We start from the raw sequence: 16,077 nt of genomic DNA, 5'->3' as shown, positions 1-16,077 counted from the left end.
ACAGTAAAACTTTGGATTGTGAGTAACTTGGTCTGCGAGTGTTTTGCAAGATGAGCAAAAATTTTTAATAAATTTTAACCTGATAAACGAGCGAGGTCTTGCAATACAAGTAGTACGTGTACGCTTGGTCTGCTGAGCGTCACATGATCACAGCTGAGCCGATGGTGGTTCTCTGTTTCTCGCTGCGGGATTGTGGGTAATCGTCTCCCATGCTTGGTCTCAGTCAGTGTGCCTCACTCGCTTAGTCAATATCCGTACAAGTGGATACTGTTTGCTACAGCATTGTGACCACGTGTGTGCATGCGTAAAGCATTTTTTATTTTGTCTGTGAGTAATGGATCTGTTTAACCACAGTGCAATGTCACATTTCTATGAAATGCTCAAAAGGAGGCAAAAACAACTGTCATTGGATAGGTTCCTTGTTAAAGTCGCAAAAAAAGAAAAAGATTCCAGTGAGCCAACAGACAGCAGTGATTCCGTTAGTTATAGTGAAAGTCGTCCTACTCAATAACTCTCCACCTCCTTCTCTCGTCTCCCTCACACCAGCAACGATTCTTTTCCAAGGTAAAGTGCAGGTTAATTAGTTTTATCTATTTTTACTTTATATTTTTTGTATTAATCATTTTTATATGAATATTTTGGGCTGTGGAACGAATCATCTGAGGTTTCCATTATTTCTTATGGGGGAAATTCGCTTTGATATACGAGTGCTTGGGATTACAAGCACGTTTCTGGAGCGAATTATGCTCGCAAACCAAGGCATCACTGTATACTCCAAAGAGCACAAAGTGTGAAGCTGTTGTAGTCTTTTTATTTTTTATGGTTATTTGCTCCTGGAAAAATTGGTATTTTAGATACCAGTAGAGTTAACTCTTGTGACACAATTGCAAATATGCCTTGCAGCTGTTCTTACAGTAATGGCTGCTTTGATTAATTATGGGTGCCGAGTTCGCCACAGACTGTTTTTTTGTTTGTGTGGTTAAATGTGGGAGCATACATAAGAATAATTCTTTGCGGAATTCTTGTGGTCAACAGTTATCTTAAATCGCTACCTGTTTTCCTTGTACTTTTGATTTAATTATAACGGTTTATGGTTTGATGGGAAGTTTGCCCTCTCCTAGTTTAACATGGCTGGTTTAATTTTGTAATCTCATTGCAGAAGAGCAGTGTCTAAGCTTTTTTACAATCTTTCTTAGACTAATCATTATGTTTATATTTTATTCATCTTTTTTAGCCAATCCCAATGTAATCTTGACTTGCTTGTAAGACCCCTGACATCAACTACTGTTAAAGAGTTTATACTTATGTTTATTTAATGCACTTACCTTTTCTTAAAATCAGACATCAGAGCTAGCTTTGAGGTTCAACTGGATTCGGTTTGGTTCTCGTCATACTTTATTTTTTTCAGTTATGGTTTTCAGCATATATTTAACACTAGAATCCTTGAGGCCTGTGAAAAAACTCGTAATCCCGGACCTCCTTAAATTCCTTTGCACCATTTCCATCAGCGTCTTTTGTTTTGTAAATGTATTGAACAGCACATGTAGCAAGGAGCCTGCTATCCCATCCCCGCCATTGACGGAGCTCAACTCGGGCAAAAAGTTCTCCCAGCTTAAGCCAAGGCTCCTTACCTGCATGGGAAAGACTTTTTGAGTTCAAGGCGGGAATCTTGACCAACAAATGAGAGGAAGAGGCAAGTCTTCATTTGAAAAAGTCTTTCTCATGATGTTTTAGTTTCCTTTTTTATGATTTGCATTGTTTATTCCGGAAGTAATATACTAGCAAAAAAGCATGCGTTTTTGCACATTTTGATCATATGCCTGGATAAGTGACATGGATAATTTGATAAGAGTAACGTGAGATATATATATATATATATATATATATATAATATTTTTTTCCATTGATGCTTTGCACATTGTTTACCATTGTTCAGCGTTTGTCACTACTGGGTCCCATTCTATTAGAAACTTCGTCCTTTTCCACGAAAACATGAAATTAAAAATTTTTCTCAGCCAGCACTACAGACTATATGAGGTAAGCTACATATAAAAAAATATCATTTGTGAGTGGAACATTCCTTTAAATTGGTGGCCAGTTGGCCTAGCTCATTCGAACTGTGACTTGATCTGATATAACCAGTGGTGGATGCCCCAGAATTTTATTTACAATTAATGCTTTAAACGGTTTTTGTTTTGTCCACTGTCAGCTGGCCATATCTCAATTTGTAAGTTAACAGCATTTTATATTACCATAACTTTGTTTGTCATTGAGATTAATTTCTGTTTTACTGTAAGATTATTGTATGTACATAGTTTATCACTTACCTACTACCTTTTATTATCTTATTATAGTTGTAAATGTTTCATTGTTCTGTGTCAGCACTCCTTGAACAATTCCATACTAGAATGAGGTGAATGGAGTTGCAGTTCTAAATGTTCTTATTTTTAAGAGTGAAGTATAGTAACTGCTTTTTGGCTGAGCCACATATCGTATCTGTTCCTGCTATGGATACATAAAGAAACTTTATACTGTCTTTGTTACACAGAGAGTTGAAGTAAAAGGGAAAGATAGAAAATTAAGACATTATGTGACTGCTGCCCAGTTTAAGTACCTCTTATCTCTCGTATGCATTCTTGTTTTTATGTTTGCAAGATTGGGTTCAATCACCAGAATGCCAAAAAAAAAACCCCACTTTTTAAATCATATTGATGTGGAGTTTTTTTTTTCCGTTTTCTCTGACAGATTCATGAAAGTAGCCCCTTGGATCTGGCTAGTGAGGAAACAGAAAGGCTGCCCTGCCTGAGAACTCTTCTTGACCTTGGAGCTGACGTCAATGCTGCTGACAGAAATGGTGAGGCTGTGAAAAGAAACCTTTTCTGACTCAATTAAAAAGCAGAATGCAATTCATCTTGGGTGAAAGATAATGCTACACCTAACATGCCTGTGCTTGTACAAAGAAAAAAACCCTGTAAACTGTACCATGATGTCCTACTTCCTAGCAGTAGTTACTGACTAAGGCATTATACAGTAAATGTTAGAAGGCTCCTGTTACAACTTATGGGTTAATCACTACATCTTATTGTTCAAGAGTATTCAGTCTTGACACACATTGCGAAAGCATAAAATCTTTTTTATTAGGTATTTTTTACTTTTATTAAGAAGAATGTCAGGAGTAATTTATACAGGAGAAAGTAGGGTAAAATGACCCCTTTTATTGGCTAACTAAATAGATTACAAATGCAAGCTTTCAAGGCAGCTAAGGCCCCTTCATCAGGCAACGTGTCATTTCACCCTACTTTCTCCTGTATCAATCTATGGCTAACACGATACAACACTCTACTGATAGGAGTAATTTATGGCAGATGGGTATCAGCAATAGTGAAAGGGAAGGTCTACAGGATGGTAGTGAGACCAGCTATGTTATATGGGCTGGAGACGGTGGCACTGACCAGAAAGCAGGAGACAGAGCTGGAGGTGGCAGAATTAAAGATGTTAAGATTTGCACTGGGTGTGACGAGGATGGACAGGATTAGAAATGAGGACATTAGAGGGTCAGCTCAGGTTGGATGGTTTGGAGACAAAATCAGAGAGGCGAGATTGCGTTGGTTTGGCCATGTGCAGAGGAGAGATACTGAGTATATTGGGAGAAGGGTACTAAGGAGAGAGCTGCCAGGGAAGAGGAAAAGATGAAGGCTTAAGAGAAGGTTTATGGATGTGGTGAGAGAGGATATCCAGGTGATGGGTGTAACAGAACAAGATGCAGAGGACATAAAAATATGGAAAAAGATGACCAAAACAAGAAGAATAGATGTTTACCATCTTAGATGTATTTTAGGGCCTTTGGGAGTGAGTGAGGTTTGTGAACTTTGCCCTAGAGTCCATTATGAATAATGCAAGAAAGTTATTTATGACATTGTTTATATGGGGTGACCAGTTGGCACTTCTGTGTTTATATGGGGTGACCAGTTGGCACTTCTGCATCACAGCCTCATTTTGAATATTGGGCTTTGACTCTGTCAGTGTAGTTGTTTCATTGTGTAATCTTAACGACATGAGTGTAAGGTTGACTGGTGACACTATAAGTGCCAAGGGTGTGGGTGTGTTTTGGGTGTGTATGTTCCTGGCACCACTGTATTAGAAGGCAAATCTCCCCCTCTGTGAGCTTGTTCATCATTTTTGATGATGAAACATACAATAGTAATGTCATCAGTAATTTAATTTAATAATTGTATTACAGTTAGTAACTCTGTAGTAAATTGCAGCCACAGTGAGCTAATTATTAGCTGTTGACAGTTTTGTAACATCCTATTTATAGGTTTATTAAAATTGTGACATGTTTAAACAGGACAGTGATGATCAAGAACATACAGGGATTGGAGAAAATGACTGCATTGCTGACTGAAGAAACAGACAATTTTATTTAGAGATATTCTTGGCTAACAGTGTAGTAATGACAAGAACTTGCATAATGACGAAATAGCCTAATTGGTGAAGGGTAGTAAAAGTAAAACTGGGCCATTTTGAGACAGGCAAGGAAGCACAAAAATAGATAAGTAAAATAAAAAAATACAAAGAAAACCAAAATTATAACTGATTTTTTATCACTATAATGAGTAGTTCTGCTACCTCACAGATTCAATGTCACAGGTTCAAATCTCGCAACAGATTTTCGTCCATGTTGAGTTTGCATGTTCCCCCTGCTTCTGTGTAGGTTTTCCTCCTAGATCTCTAAAGACATTTGCAATATTCTAATTATTGGCTCCATGTCTGACCACTGTGTGTGTGTGAGATGCTTTACAATGAACTGGCACCCTGTCCAGGGCTGTTTCAAGCCTTGTACTTGGTGCAGTCAGGGTAGACTCCAGCCCCCTGCTAACCTGAACTGGATTAAATGGGTTTGAGCATGTGTTATTGTAATTTAAAATGTATATAAAATAAAGCATTTGGCATATACTGTATAAATAAGCAGGATAAAATGAGGTTTACTGTGCATGTAATTGATGATTTCTCAAACCTTATGGTTGAGTGGACTTGTTAGCAATACTTTGCATACTGTGCATGCTCCAAATTATGAAACAAATCCTTTCCTGATCTTGACCTAAATAATGCCTTTAGGTTGTTGCTGAATCTAAAGTGTGCTTTCAACCCCTTATTTTGTTTCTTGTACATGAATCTTAGAATTAGATTTTTTTTATAAACCAGTTTTAGTGTGTTTGAGTTTATACGTAAAGTAGTTTTGATTTTTGTATATTTTAATTATTCAGAATAATAAATGCTTACGTGGAGTCACATGGTATTTGGATATTAAAAGCAGAACTGAGAGAAATGCCAAATACTGATATTAACTAATATTCACTAAATAATCCAACCTCATGTTTCTATTAGATGCCAAAATTTGTTGTAATATAAAACAAGATTAAACCCTGATGACCAAAAAGATGACGTCAAGAGCAGTGTGTTATTTATGGAAAATTGCTGCCATGGAGAAAACTTTTGTTTTGGGAAAACCGGATCAAAAGATGATTTAACAAGTGAGCCCACAACCAAGTTTGAAATAGTATTTTTTTATATGCTCATTAAGGAAATATTTTAATGAGTTATACCAACAGAAATTAATAATTATTTGGTTGGCCATTGATCTACAGAAAAGCTGGAATTCCTCCGGGTGGGGATTTAGTAAGCTGTTGAAAGTGTAACACAGCTGGCCCAAGTTGACTCCCACTGTCATTTTACGTTAGCCGCTGTTGGATTTCTCCTCCAAACTGTATGTTTCATACTGTATATTTTCACAGATTAAAGATGTATACATTTAGTCAAATGAAGTATAAAGTGTACGTTTTTAAATATCTGAACCAATGCTTCATTAAGCAGCAAAACCATGTACAGTATAGTGAATTTAACCCGTTTCTGCTTACCCATAAATACAGTACATCGGAGACTTGAAACAAAGATAGCTCACAAGCATAGGCCATGTCCTTCTTTACCTTGAAAAGATCAAGCCTTCCCTACTAACCCAGAATGAAAGAAGTTTTGAAGCAGTAACTTGAACAAACTTGCGTTTGGGATGCTGCTTTCAGGGAGGGGCATGGTGTTGTGTAGATTCAATAAACAGGGTGGTGACGGTTATACTGCTGAGTGATGGCTGGAGTCTGTAACAGCAGGGCAGAATTAAATCAAAGTGTAAAGCTCACTTTGGAAGCGGAATGCACAAAGTGATTTAGATTTCTTCCACTTACCAACTCTTAAAGCTCTGTTTAATCCCAAAAATTATAATGACAAATGAAATATTTTTTCCTACTAGTATTGTACTACACATGTTAATCTTAGAGACTGAAATATTACACTTTTCCTGTACTTTCGAAACACATTGATAACTGCCATATTGTATGCGCTGAAGATAAGAGTGAAGTGGAAGAACATGTCAAACTACGATACTGAGGCTGAGGGGGCCTTCAGTTGGATTTAGCAAGTAACCATTTAAATTATGTTGGCTATGTAGAATTAGAATATAGTGACTTTTTTATATTTAGGATTGATTTAACAAAATCACTCTTATAAAAAAAAACATCAGTTGTTTATCTTTGTGGTTTGGTGCTTATGTAGAAGGAATAATACGTAGAGGGTTAGGGCATAAATTAAAAATTGTCCCATCTTTTGTACTTTGTTGTATTGAATGTCTGTCACACAGCACTTCAATACATTATTGTGCTAGCCATTCTGCCTTTTTTTTTTTTGCTTTGTGGAAATAAAGAGTTGGAAAATCGCCACAAAACAAAGCATTTTTTAATGTGCTAAATATTAAAGTCGCCATAAAATGATGCATTCTTTTGCGTATTTTTTTGTGGTAATGTATATATACTGTAAATGTCCCTTAAAGCACAGCTCTTTAAAAATTGTTAGGTTAGTCATGTGAGATCTATTTCTCTTCCACTGTTCCGTTTGTTTAATCTGGCGAGTAATACACATGTCATGTGAACTTTGGTATTCTTCATCATGCGTTCCTGTTAGTAAGAGCTAGTATTAAACAGTAAAGTAAAAAGACACAATACAGATACCAATATAGCATACAATACAGAAAAACAGTACAACATAAGCAACTGAATGCAAGAATGACTACAGTGCATTTCTATGGGTATTTTAAAATGTGTTAGTATTAAGGCTTATTCAAAAAGTTCATCATGCAAACCTTGGCAAATGTTCCTTTAGCTTTTTGACCATACCTGACTATTTGTATAGGTTTCTCTGGCCTGGTGTTTAAATTCAGACTGAAGACTGCAGAGCCACCAGTGTACTACTTCCTTTTCATTTGGAGGTTTGAACGGCACCCCTGTGATAGTAATGATCCCACCGTACTTAACACTGAATTGGATTGACAGCTATTAAATCTATAACATTTATTTTTTTCCTGTACAAAAACATTCTCACTTTCCCTAGGTGCCCTTCTTTGTTATTTTTACATTATAATTGTGTTAATTTCTAAAGCTCCTTTTAAATGTACTTAGGCCTGTCAGAGCACAAGTTGTCAATTCAAATGTTAATTTCCTTAGATGTGCAGTGGTATATATTAGTAAATCCACATATAGCAGATGCTGCAGCCCTAGATGACCCATACGTGTTGGTTTTCTGAGCAGTGATTGGACAGCTTCTGCCCATAGTGACAGTTACAGTGCCTTTGGGAGACCAAACGCCATCCCGTTCGTGACCTTTGGTAAGAATAATAATAAGGAGTGACAATGTTCTTTCGAAGCCAAATGTAACTTCTGCAGTCTTTTTTATTTCAAAGTAAACGATAAAAACATTAAACAGGCTATTAGCTGAAATTGCTTAAAAAGGTAGTAGTTAACTTGTGAAATACAAGCAGTTTGAGAACACGGTATTACACAATTTCCCGATCAGTTAATGTCCTCTGATTTATTATTAGTATTACCATTCACATGCCTGAAGTTTTTTAGAGTGTCTAATTGTACTTTTGTTTAATCCATCTTTATAAGCAACTAGTGGCAGCACCCAGCATTGCCCGAGTAAGTAATTTTAAGGCAGAACTATCTAACTTTAGTAAATGGTGTTTCTTAAAGTATCCTCCTAGAGATAAATTTAATTTATTTTAGGGCTCAAAATCCAGGAAAAGACACTGTCTTTAGAGCTCACTTGTAGTACAAGGGGACCCCCAGGGTTTAAATTTTGAGCTTCATAGTAGTCTATTGTCTCTCCCTGATAAAGTGTGGGATATGTATGCAAAGTTTAGTTGAGACTGGACTAAGGGAGTGCAGTTGTAAAAAACAAACACACCCACATTGAGCTTCATTTATAAGATTATGATTTATTGCCTGTTGTTTGTTATTTATAGGCTAATATTTACAGTGAAATACTTCAATAAAAACTATTTCAGTGGTTTTTAAATACATAATAGTTACTTTATATTTCTTCACAACCAACAGCAACCTATTAAATATGATGTGATGGACTGTCTTATTTATATAAAAAAAAAGTATAGTTAAATAAAAAGTGTCACATTTTGCAAATTAGAATGCATTTAAAGGGACTGAAACAGTACGTTAACCTGCCCCACAAACACTCCCCAGCACAGTACCCATATTACTCTTTACTGTCAGCGTTTTTTGTGAGGCATTCGATTAACATAAAAGGCCTACTGGCACACTTCTAATTGTGTTTGCTGTTACCTTCTATTCTGGTTATTTGTCACTGTTCCTGTCCATGATTTTATTTCTATTTGCTTTTTATTTTTATAAACGGTACTGATATATAGCGCTTTTCTTACTACTCAAAGCGCTCAGCAATTTCAGGTTAAGGGCCTTGCTCAAGAGCCCAACAGAGCAGAGTCCCTTTTGGCATTTACGGGATTCGAACCGGCAACCTTCCGATTCCCAGTGCAGATCCCTAGCCTCAGAGCAACCACTCTGCCTCTGACATAGGTCATCACAGTCTGCTTTTGGATACCAAAAAATACTCGTGGATAAGTCGAGACTTGATTTTATCGTATAATTTCTGGTATTTTATAATGTCCGTCATATAAGTCGAATGTGGAAAACTCACCCTATTGGTCCAAGAGATTATGATACGCTAGCGCCCACCCACCTGAGAGAGTAACTACAGAGCACACGGCCTTTTTTTTTTTTTTCATATGGATGCAGCAATGAGCTATATCAGCGTGTGCTCCTAACCTCCCTCCCTCTCTCTCTTTCGTGCCTACATGCCCACACGGTAATACCCGAACTAATCCGAAGCAATGTTTGCACTGATTTGTGTTTTTTGTATCTCACACCCTCATACACCTTTATCATAAAAGCATCCCGTATCTACGATGGAGCGTTCCATCAGAAGAAAATATGAAGCTGGTTTTAAATTAAATGCCGTTGAAGTAGCGAAAGAAATTGGTAACTGGGCTGCTGCAACAAAATTCGATGCATCTGAGAAACTGATGCGAGATTGGAGGAGGAAAATTAAGTGTTGCATTTTTGAACGGGCGTATAAGTAGGGATCTGATTTTGTGATTGATTTTTCGGGTTTCAAGACCCGATTTATACGTGAGTATATACGGTAATTGTCATTTCTAAATGGGCCACACGTGGGTATGGACATGAATGGGCTTTGCAGTAGACTAACACCTCCATCCAGGGATGCATCCTGCCTATTTTTTAGGTGCTGCTGAAATACCCGTGACTGTACAGTGATCCCTCGCTATATCGCGCTTCGCCTTTTGCGGCTTCACTCCATCGCGGATTTTATATGTAAGCATATTTAAATATATATCCCGGATTTTTTGCTGGTTCGCGGATTTCTGCGGACAATGGGTCTTTTCATTTCTGGTACATGCTTCCTCAGTTGGTTTGCCCAGTTGATTTCATACAAGGGACGCTATTGGCAGATGGCTGAGAAGCTAGATTGCTTACTTTTCTCTCGCTCTTGCGCTGACTTTCTCTGATCCTGATGTATGGGGATTGAGCAGGGGGGCTGTTCGCACACCTAGACGATAGGACGCTCGTCTAAAATGCTGAAAGATTATCTTCACGTTGCTATCTTTTGTGCAGCTGCTTCCTGAAACGAAATGCTGCACGGTGCTTCGCATACTTAAAAGCTCGAAGGGCACGTATTGATTTTTGACTGAAAAACAAACTCTGTCTCTCACTATCTCTCTCTCTCTCTCCTGCTCCTGACGGAGGGGTGTGAGCTGCCGCCTTCAAACAGCTTTGTGCCGCGGTTGCTTCGCATACTTAAAAGCCAAACAGCCCCTATTGATTTGTTTGCTAGAGATTGTTTTCTCTATCTATGTGACATTCTGTGCTCCTGACACGCACTCCTTTGAAGAGGAAGATATGTTTTGCATTCTTTTAATTGTGAGACAGAACTGTCATCTCTGTCTTGTCTGGAGCACAGTTTAAACTTTTGAAAAAGAGACAAATGTTTGTTTGCAGTGTTTGAAATAACGTTCCTGTCTCTCTACAACGTCCTGTGTTTCTGCGCAAATCTGTGACCCAAGCATGACAATATAAAAATAACCATATAAACATATGGTTTCTACTTCGCGGATTTTCTTATTTTGCGGGTGGCTCTGGAACGCAACCCCCGCGATGGAGGAGGGATTACTGTATTAAGTGGTTTGTGAATACTGATTAGTCTGAATATTCATTACTACACTGTCTAGAGTGCTCCTTGTGTTGGTGTGTTCTGGTGGTCATATTTACTTCAGGGCAATGCTGTTGCATTTGGAGTTAAAACATGGGTGGCTACATGACACGGTCATTTATTAATAACTGGGTACTTATCCAAATTTTTTTTTCTGGCTATTTTTCATTTATAGTGTTACTAAGCATTTGTTGTGTGTTCAAATGCTTGGAAAAGAGTTTAGAGCTAATTTGTCTTGGTTTCAGGCTAAGTAAAAGTAAATATTTTAAAATGGATTAGATGTTCTGTAGTCTTGGAATGTATAAATGTAACAAATCCCCAAGTGGTTTCCTTGGTGAAGAACTGAGAATTATTTGAAGAGATTGTGAGACAAGTAAGCTGACATTCAGTGAAGTCGCCCGCTTTGTTTAGTGAACAAAATTTAAAACCGTGCAGAAACATTGGCTGTCACACTAATACTGAGAGATGCAAACATTGCATTTTATTTATTTATTTATTTTACCTCTTTCTTTTGAGTAATTTAATAAAAGAGCCAGTGCAATTCACAGATGGGACATTTTTATAAGGCAGACGCTGCAACAAGTACGCAAGAAAGAGCAGGGTGGCCTAACCTGTTCAATATCCAAAAAAATAAATGTGATGTTCTTATTAGCCATGGAGCAACTTGTGGCTCATATTCTTCATTTTTGTTTCTCTTCCTACCACTGCAGGAAAGACAGCTTTACTCCATGCGTTGGCTAGCAGTGATGGCGTCATGGTCCACAACATTGAGAATATTCGCTTGCTGCTGGAAAGAGGTGTGTAGTCTTCTTGTCCTTGCTGCCTCCTTGGAGTGCAATAGAAAATACACTTTTGTTTCCTTGTGAGGTGCTGGAGTTACCTTTTGTTATTTGGTAGTTTGTATTAAGGTCTGATTCAAGGTATGCAGGATTACTGAAAAGAACTGCAATTAATTATACCATACAAGTTTCAAATCAGAAAAGAGATGTTTATAAAGAAAACTGCAACAGGTATTAAAAAGACAAAATGCAGTTCATGCATGCGATTCTTAAGTTGCTATCAAGTGCTGCTTAAACTTCTATTTGGTCTTCAGTTACCACACTCCCACTGAATACTAGTCTGACAATCAGGAGTGAGTATAGAACATTTTCACCGTTGTCAAGAAAACTCACCATTGCCTTTAGTTTCTCAGACATCTTTGGAAAGATGTCTCCATCTGTGCTCAGGAACTTCCATCAATGCCATTTAAAATCTGTAGTGACTGTCTGTGTTTCATCGTGGTAAGGAGCCTGCTCAGTCCAGGGCCATAGGCACTACAAGGGCTGGTGAAGCTGTCTCACAATATACAGTGGCAGAAATAAGGCTTTGATCCCGTGCAGAATTTGTAAGTTTGTTCACTTAACAAAGAAATGAACAATCTCTAATTTTTGTGGTAGTTTCATAACAACCTCACCCTCAACGTTAGTAAAACTAAGGAGACGATTGTGGATTTCCGCAAACAGGCAACAGAGCACAGCCCCATCTACATCGGAAGTGAGGCTGTGTAGCAGGTCAGCAGCTTTAGGTCCCTCGGAGTCACCCTCACTGATGACCTTAAATGGTCAAGTCACACTGCAGCAGTAGTCAAGAAAGCCCAACAACGCCTGTACTTCCTCAAAAGACTGACTAAGGCCCGGATGTCCCCCACAACCCTGGCGGATTCTATAGGTGTACTGTGGAATCCATCCTGACAGGACGCATCACAGCCTGGTACAGCAACTGCTCAGTTCAGGACTGCAGAGCTCTGCAGCGGGTGGTGAATACGGGCACACAGCGCCCTGCGATCCGTGACATCCACACTACACACGGTCTCAGGACAGTGAACCGTATCAGGCGGGACCCCAGCCACCCTGCCCTGTCACTTTTCACCCTCCTCCCATCTAAAGTCCATTCAGATGTGCACCTCCAGGTTCAGGAACAGTTTCTGCCTAACTGCAATCAGACTCATGAACAATCAGTAACCTTGTGTCACCTCCACTGCTACCTGCACATATACTTCTGCCACTGTCTCTATTTATTCCTAGGATTCTGGTTTTATTTATTTGCTTATTTATATTCATTTATTTATTGTGTGTGGGTTTTTTTTTTGTCTATGTTCACTGTCTGCGGTGGCACATGCAAGCAAGCATTTCATTGTACATGGTACTTGTACACATGACAATAAAGAATTGAATTGATTTTAATGGAGGGAGACAGAATATCAACCAAAAATCCAGAAGAAACATATTACATAAAAGTTATAAATTGATTTGCATGTCATTGAGAGAAATAAGGATTTGATCCCCTACAACCCAGCCAGACGTCTGGCTCCCACATATTGGCTGTGTATCAATCAATCAATTCCAGATACTCCTGATCTCAGCTCCTTATGTGTATAAAGCACTCCTGTCCACAGAATCAGTTTCTTCCATTCCAGCCTCTCCACCACCATAGGCAACACCAAAGAGCTGTCAAAGGACGTCAGAGACGAGACCTGCACAAGAAGGCACATGTACAGGCCCATCTTAGGTTTGCCAGTGAACATCCAGGCCTGTACATGTGCCTTCTTGAGCAGGAGGACCTTGCTGGCACTACAAGATTTCAATCCATTACAGTGTAGTGTGTTATCAATGATGTTCTTGGTGACTGTGGTCCCAAATGCCTTCAGATCATTAACAAGTTCCTCCCATCCTCATCCCATGAGGCAAGATCTTGCATGGAGCTCCAGACCGAGGGCGATTGATGGTCATTTTGTTTTTCTTCCATTTCTGAATAATCGCACCAACAGTTGTCACCTTCTCACCAAGCTTCTTGCTGATGGTCTTGTAGCCCATTCTAACCGTGTACAGGTCTACAGTCTTGTCCTTGACGTCCTTTGACAGCTCTTACCCATGGTGGTGGAGAGGGTGGAATGGAAGAATTTGATTCTCTGGAAAGGTGTGCTTTATACACATACCGAGCTGAGATCAGGAGTATCTGTGATTGATTGATTTATTGCAATCTTTGTGCCACGTGGGCACACAGCCAATCTGTGGGAGTCAAAATTCTGGCTGGGTTATAGGGGATCAAATACTTATTTCACTCAATGACATGCAAATCAATTTATAACTTTTATGTAATGTGTTTTTTTTCTGGATTTCTGGTTGATTTTCTGTCTCTCTCATTTAAAATGAAACTACCATAAAAATTAAAGACTGTTCATTTCTTTGTAAGTGAGCAAACTTACAAATTCAGCAGCAAAAGGAGCCCTGATCAAGTAATGAGTGAGTACATGGACATACTTTTCTGTAGACCAACATTTCTGTATTAAAAGTATTTTTTTATTGGTCTTATGTAATATTCTAATTTTCTGATATACTGAATTTTGGGTTTTCATTAGCTATATAAGCCATAATCTGCAAAATAAAAAGAAATAAATGCTAGAAATATATCACTCTGTGTGTAATGAATCTATATGAGTTTCACTTTTTGAAATGAATTACTGAAATAAATGAAGTTTTCGATGATATTCTAATGTATTGCGATGTACCTGTATAACACATTATTGTAAAAGAACTCGGCCATACTGCAGACATTTTTCTTTCTCTATTCTGGACAATTAACACTCATATGACCAGTAACCGTTTTTGTCCTTAGGTCATATGTTTTCTCAACAGCTATATGTGCTGACAATTAATTGCATAACCTTTCCTGCTGTTTGTTACATCTGTCTGTAGTTTGTATTGTGCTACTGTAGTCTGTGGAAGACATGCAGGTAAGAATTTCATTATCCACTAAACTCGAGGCTCGATTAATAAATAATTCCTTTGCATCCCATCTATTACAGGGGCTGATGCAAACGCCATGACACGTGATGGTGAAACTGCGCTGTCTTTCGTGGTTTTCCTCGTTAAGGAGGCTCTAGATGGAAGGCCAGAAGATGCACCACATATTCATTACTTCTGTCAGGAAGTGGCTCAGCTGCTTTTGACTTATGGAGCAGACCCCAGTCGCTGTCGTGAAGATGAATCCTCGCTTATGGAAACGTGCTTGGAGCATTTCGATTTGCATTTCTCCTTGGCCTTGCAACTGTTACAAGGCGGTGCCTCGTTCTTCTGCTCCATGCACAGCCCACCTTGTTGGTCTGGCTTTGTGCTCATCTTCCAGCGACTGTGCTCTGCAGTGCAGGAGTTGAAAGATAACACTGTTGCTGCCGGTGAGGTTATACGCAAAGCGGAATCCATCCTGGACTTTGTGATTGCCACTTCACCGGATGTCAGGATACCAAAAGACTTTGTAATTTCTGTTGAAAACTGTGGTATTCACGCCCAGAAGATCCTGAGCATCTATGCTCGCTTGAAAGACCTTGAACACACCCCCGCACCTCTAAAACACATCTGCAGGTTGCATATACGCCAACACCTTCAACTTTTAAACCTGAAGCAGAAAGTTGAGGGACTGCCTCTCCCAGACAGGCTGAAGGAGTACCTCCTCCCTACACTGCAGTTCTCAGAGGCTGCTGGCACTTTCAGTGGCTGCCACAGGGCACACCCAAATGACACGACCTAAATGCTTACAAAGGCCTTCTCTGCAGGCAGATGCTCTGTTTAATAAACTGTCTCTAAGCTCACAGGGCTATGCCTAGCTAAACATGTGGATCTTTACAGTAGAAACTGGAATTGGATTAGTAGTGATTTAGCCATTGACTGGCTCATATATATTGACTTGGTATATTTTTTTTTTCTTTGCATGTTATATTTTGGTGGGGGGGGGGGGGCTTCTAATTTAGTCAAGTAGCAAATAAAAATAAGAAAAACACGCGACCAACTACTATCATGTAAATATATGCTCCATGTGTAAGCTCAACACTGCCGAGCAGCGCTTTTCTTACAATAAATAAATCTGCCTCTACCCAAGGGTGTCATGTTTTTTTTTTTTTCTTTTTCTTCCAATCAAGGTGAGTAGTAGTTGTGTAATTCCAAAGGTTTGTGCAATATGAGAATGTTTCGGATTAAAGTTGATAATGCTTCCGTGAATGAAAGTGTATGTAATTTCAACATGTAAAGTGGGGATTCTTCCTTGAGATTTTTGTTTTGCCTTTTTAGTATCTTCTATACATTTGAACTTAAGTATGAAGAATATATACGAAAAAGTCTTCAGATTTTACAGGTAAGCTTTAAACTGCTGTTTAACTCTGCATCCTCATAAATGACTCATTTAAGAAAAGCAGCCTAATTTCAGCAAAGGCTAAATTAAATGTTCAGTTAAATCAGTTAAATGTGAAAATCAATGGCCCTGAAGAACAGCACGCTTGTTGCAGCCCTGTTACAAATTATAATAGCAGAAAAGAATGGTCCTTTTTTTCTTTTTTTTTACCCTTTCAGGACCTCTGGATAGAACATATTGTTTGACGGGAGCAAAGGAAGGAGTGTG

General features: G+C 38.6%; 1 protein-coding gene across 3 annotated transcripts in view; it reads left to right on the top strand.

The window, feature by feature from the left end:
• Positions 1-15,553, top strand: part of asb6 (ankyrin repeat and SOCS box containing 6) — a 28,169-nt gene extending 12,616 nt beyond the window's left edge. For all 3 annotated transcript variants that reach the window (XM_028808658.2, XM_028808660.2, XM_028808659.2), the window contains exons 5-7: positions 2,746-2,854; positions 11,358-11,444; positions 14,492-15,553. In XM_028808658.2, coding sequence (XP_028664491.1) covers positions 2,746-2,854; positions 11,358-11,444; positions 14,492-15,213 — 918 coding nt within the window. In that variant the 3' untranslated portion in view covers positions 15,214-15,553. The remainder of the gene's footprint in view (positions 1-2,745; positions 2,855-11,357; positions 11,445-14,491) is intronic.
• The last annotated feature ends 524 nt before the right edge of the window (positions 15,554-16,077 follow it).

Source organism: Erpetoichthys calabaricus, chromosome 9, assembly GCF_900747795.2.
Source record: "Erpetoichthys calabaricus chromosome 9, fErpCal1.3, whole genome shotgun sequence".
NCBI lineage: Eukaryota > Metazoa > Chordata > Cladistia > Polypteriformes > Polypteridae > Erpetoichthys > Erpetoichthys calabaricus.
The sequence above is the reverse complement of the archived record's forward strand: the minus strand, read 5'-3'. Positions and strand labels throughout refer to the sequence as shown.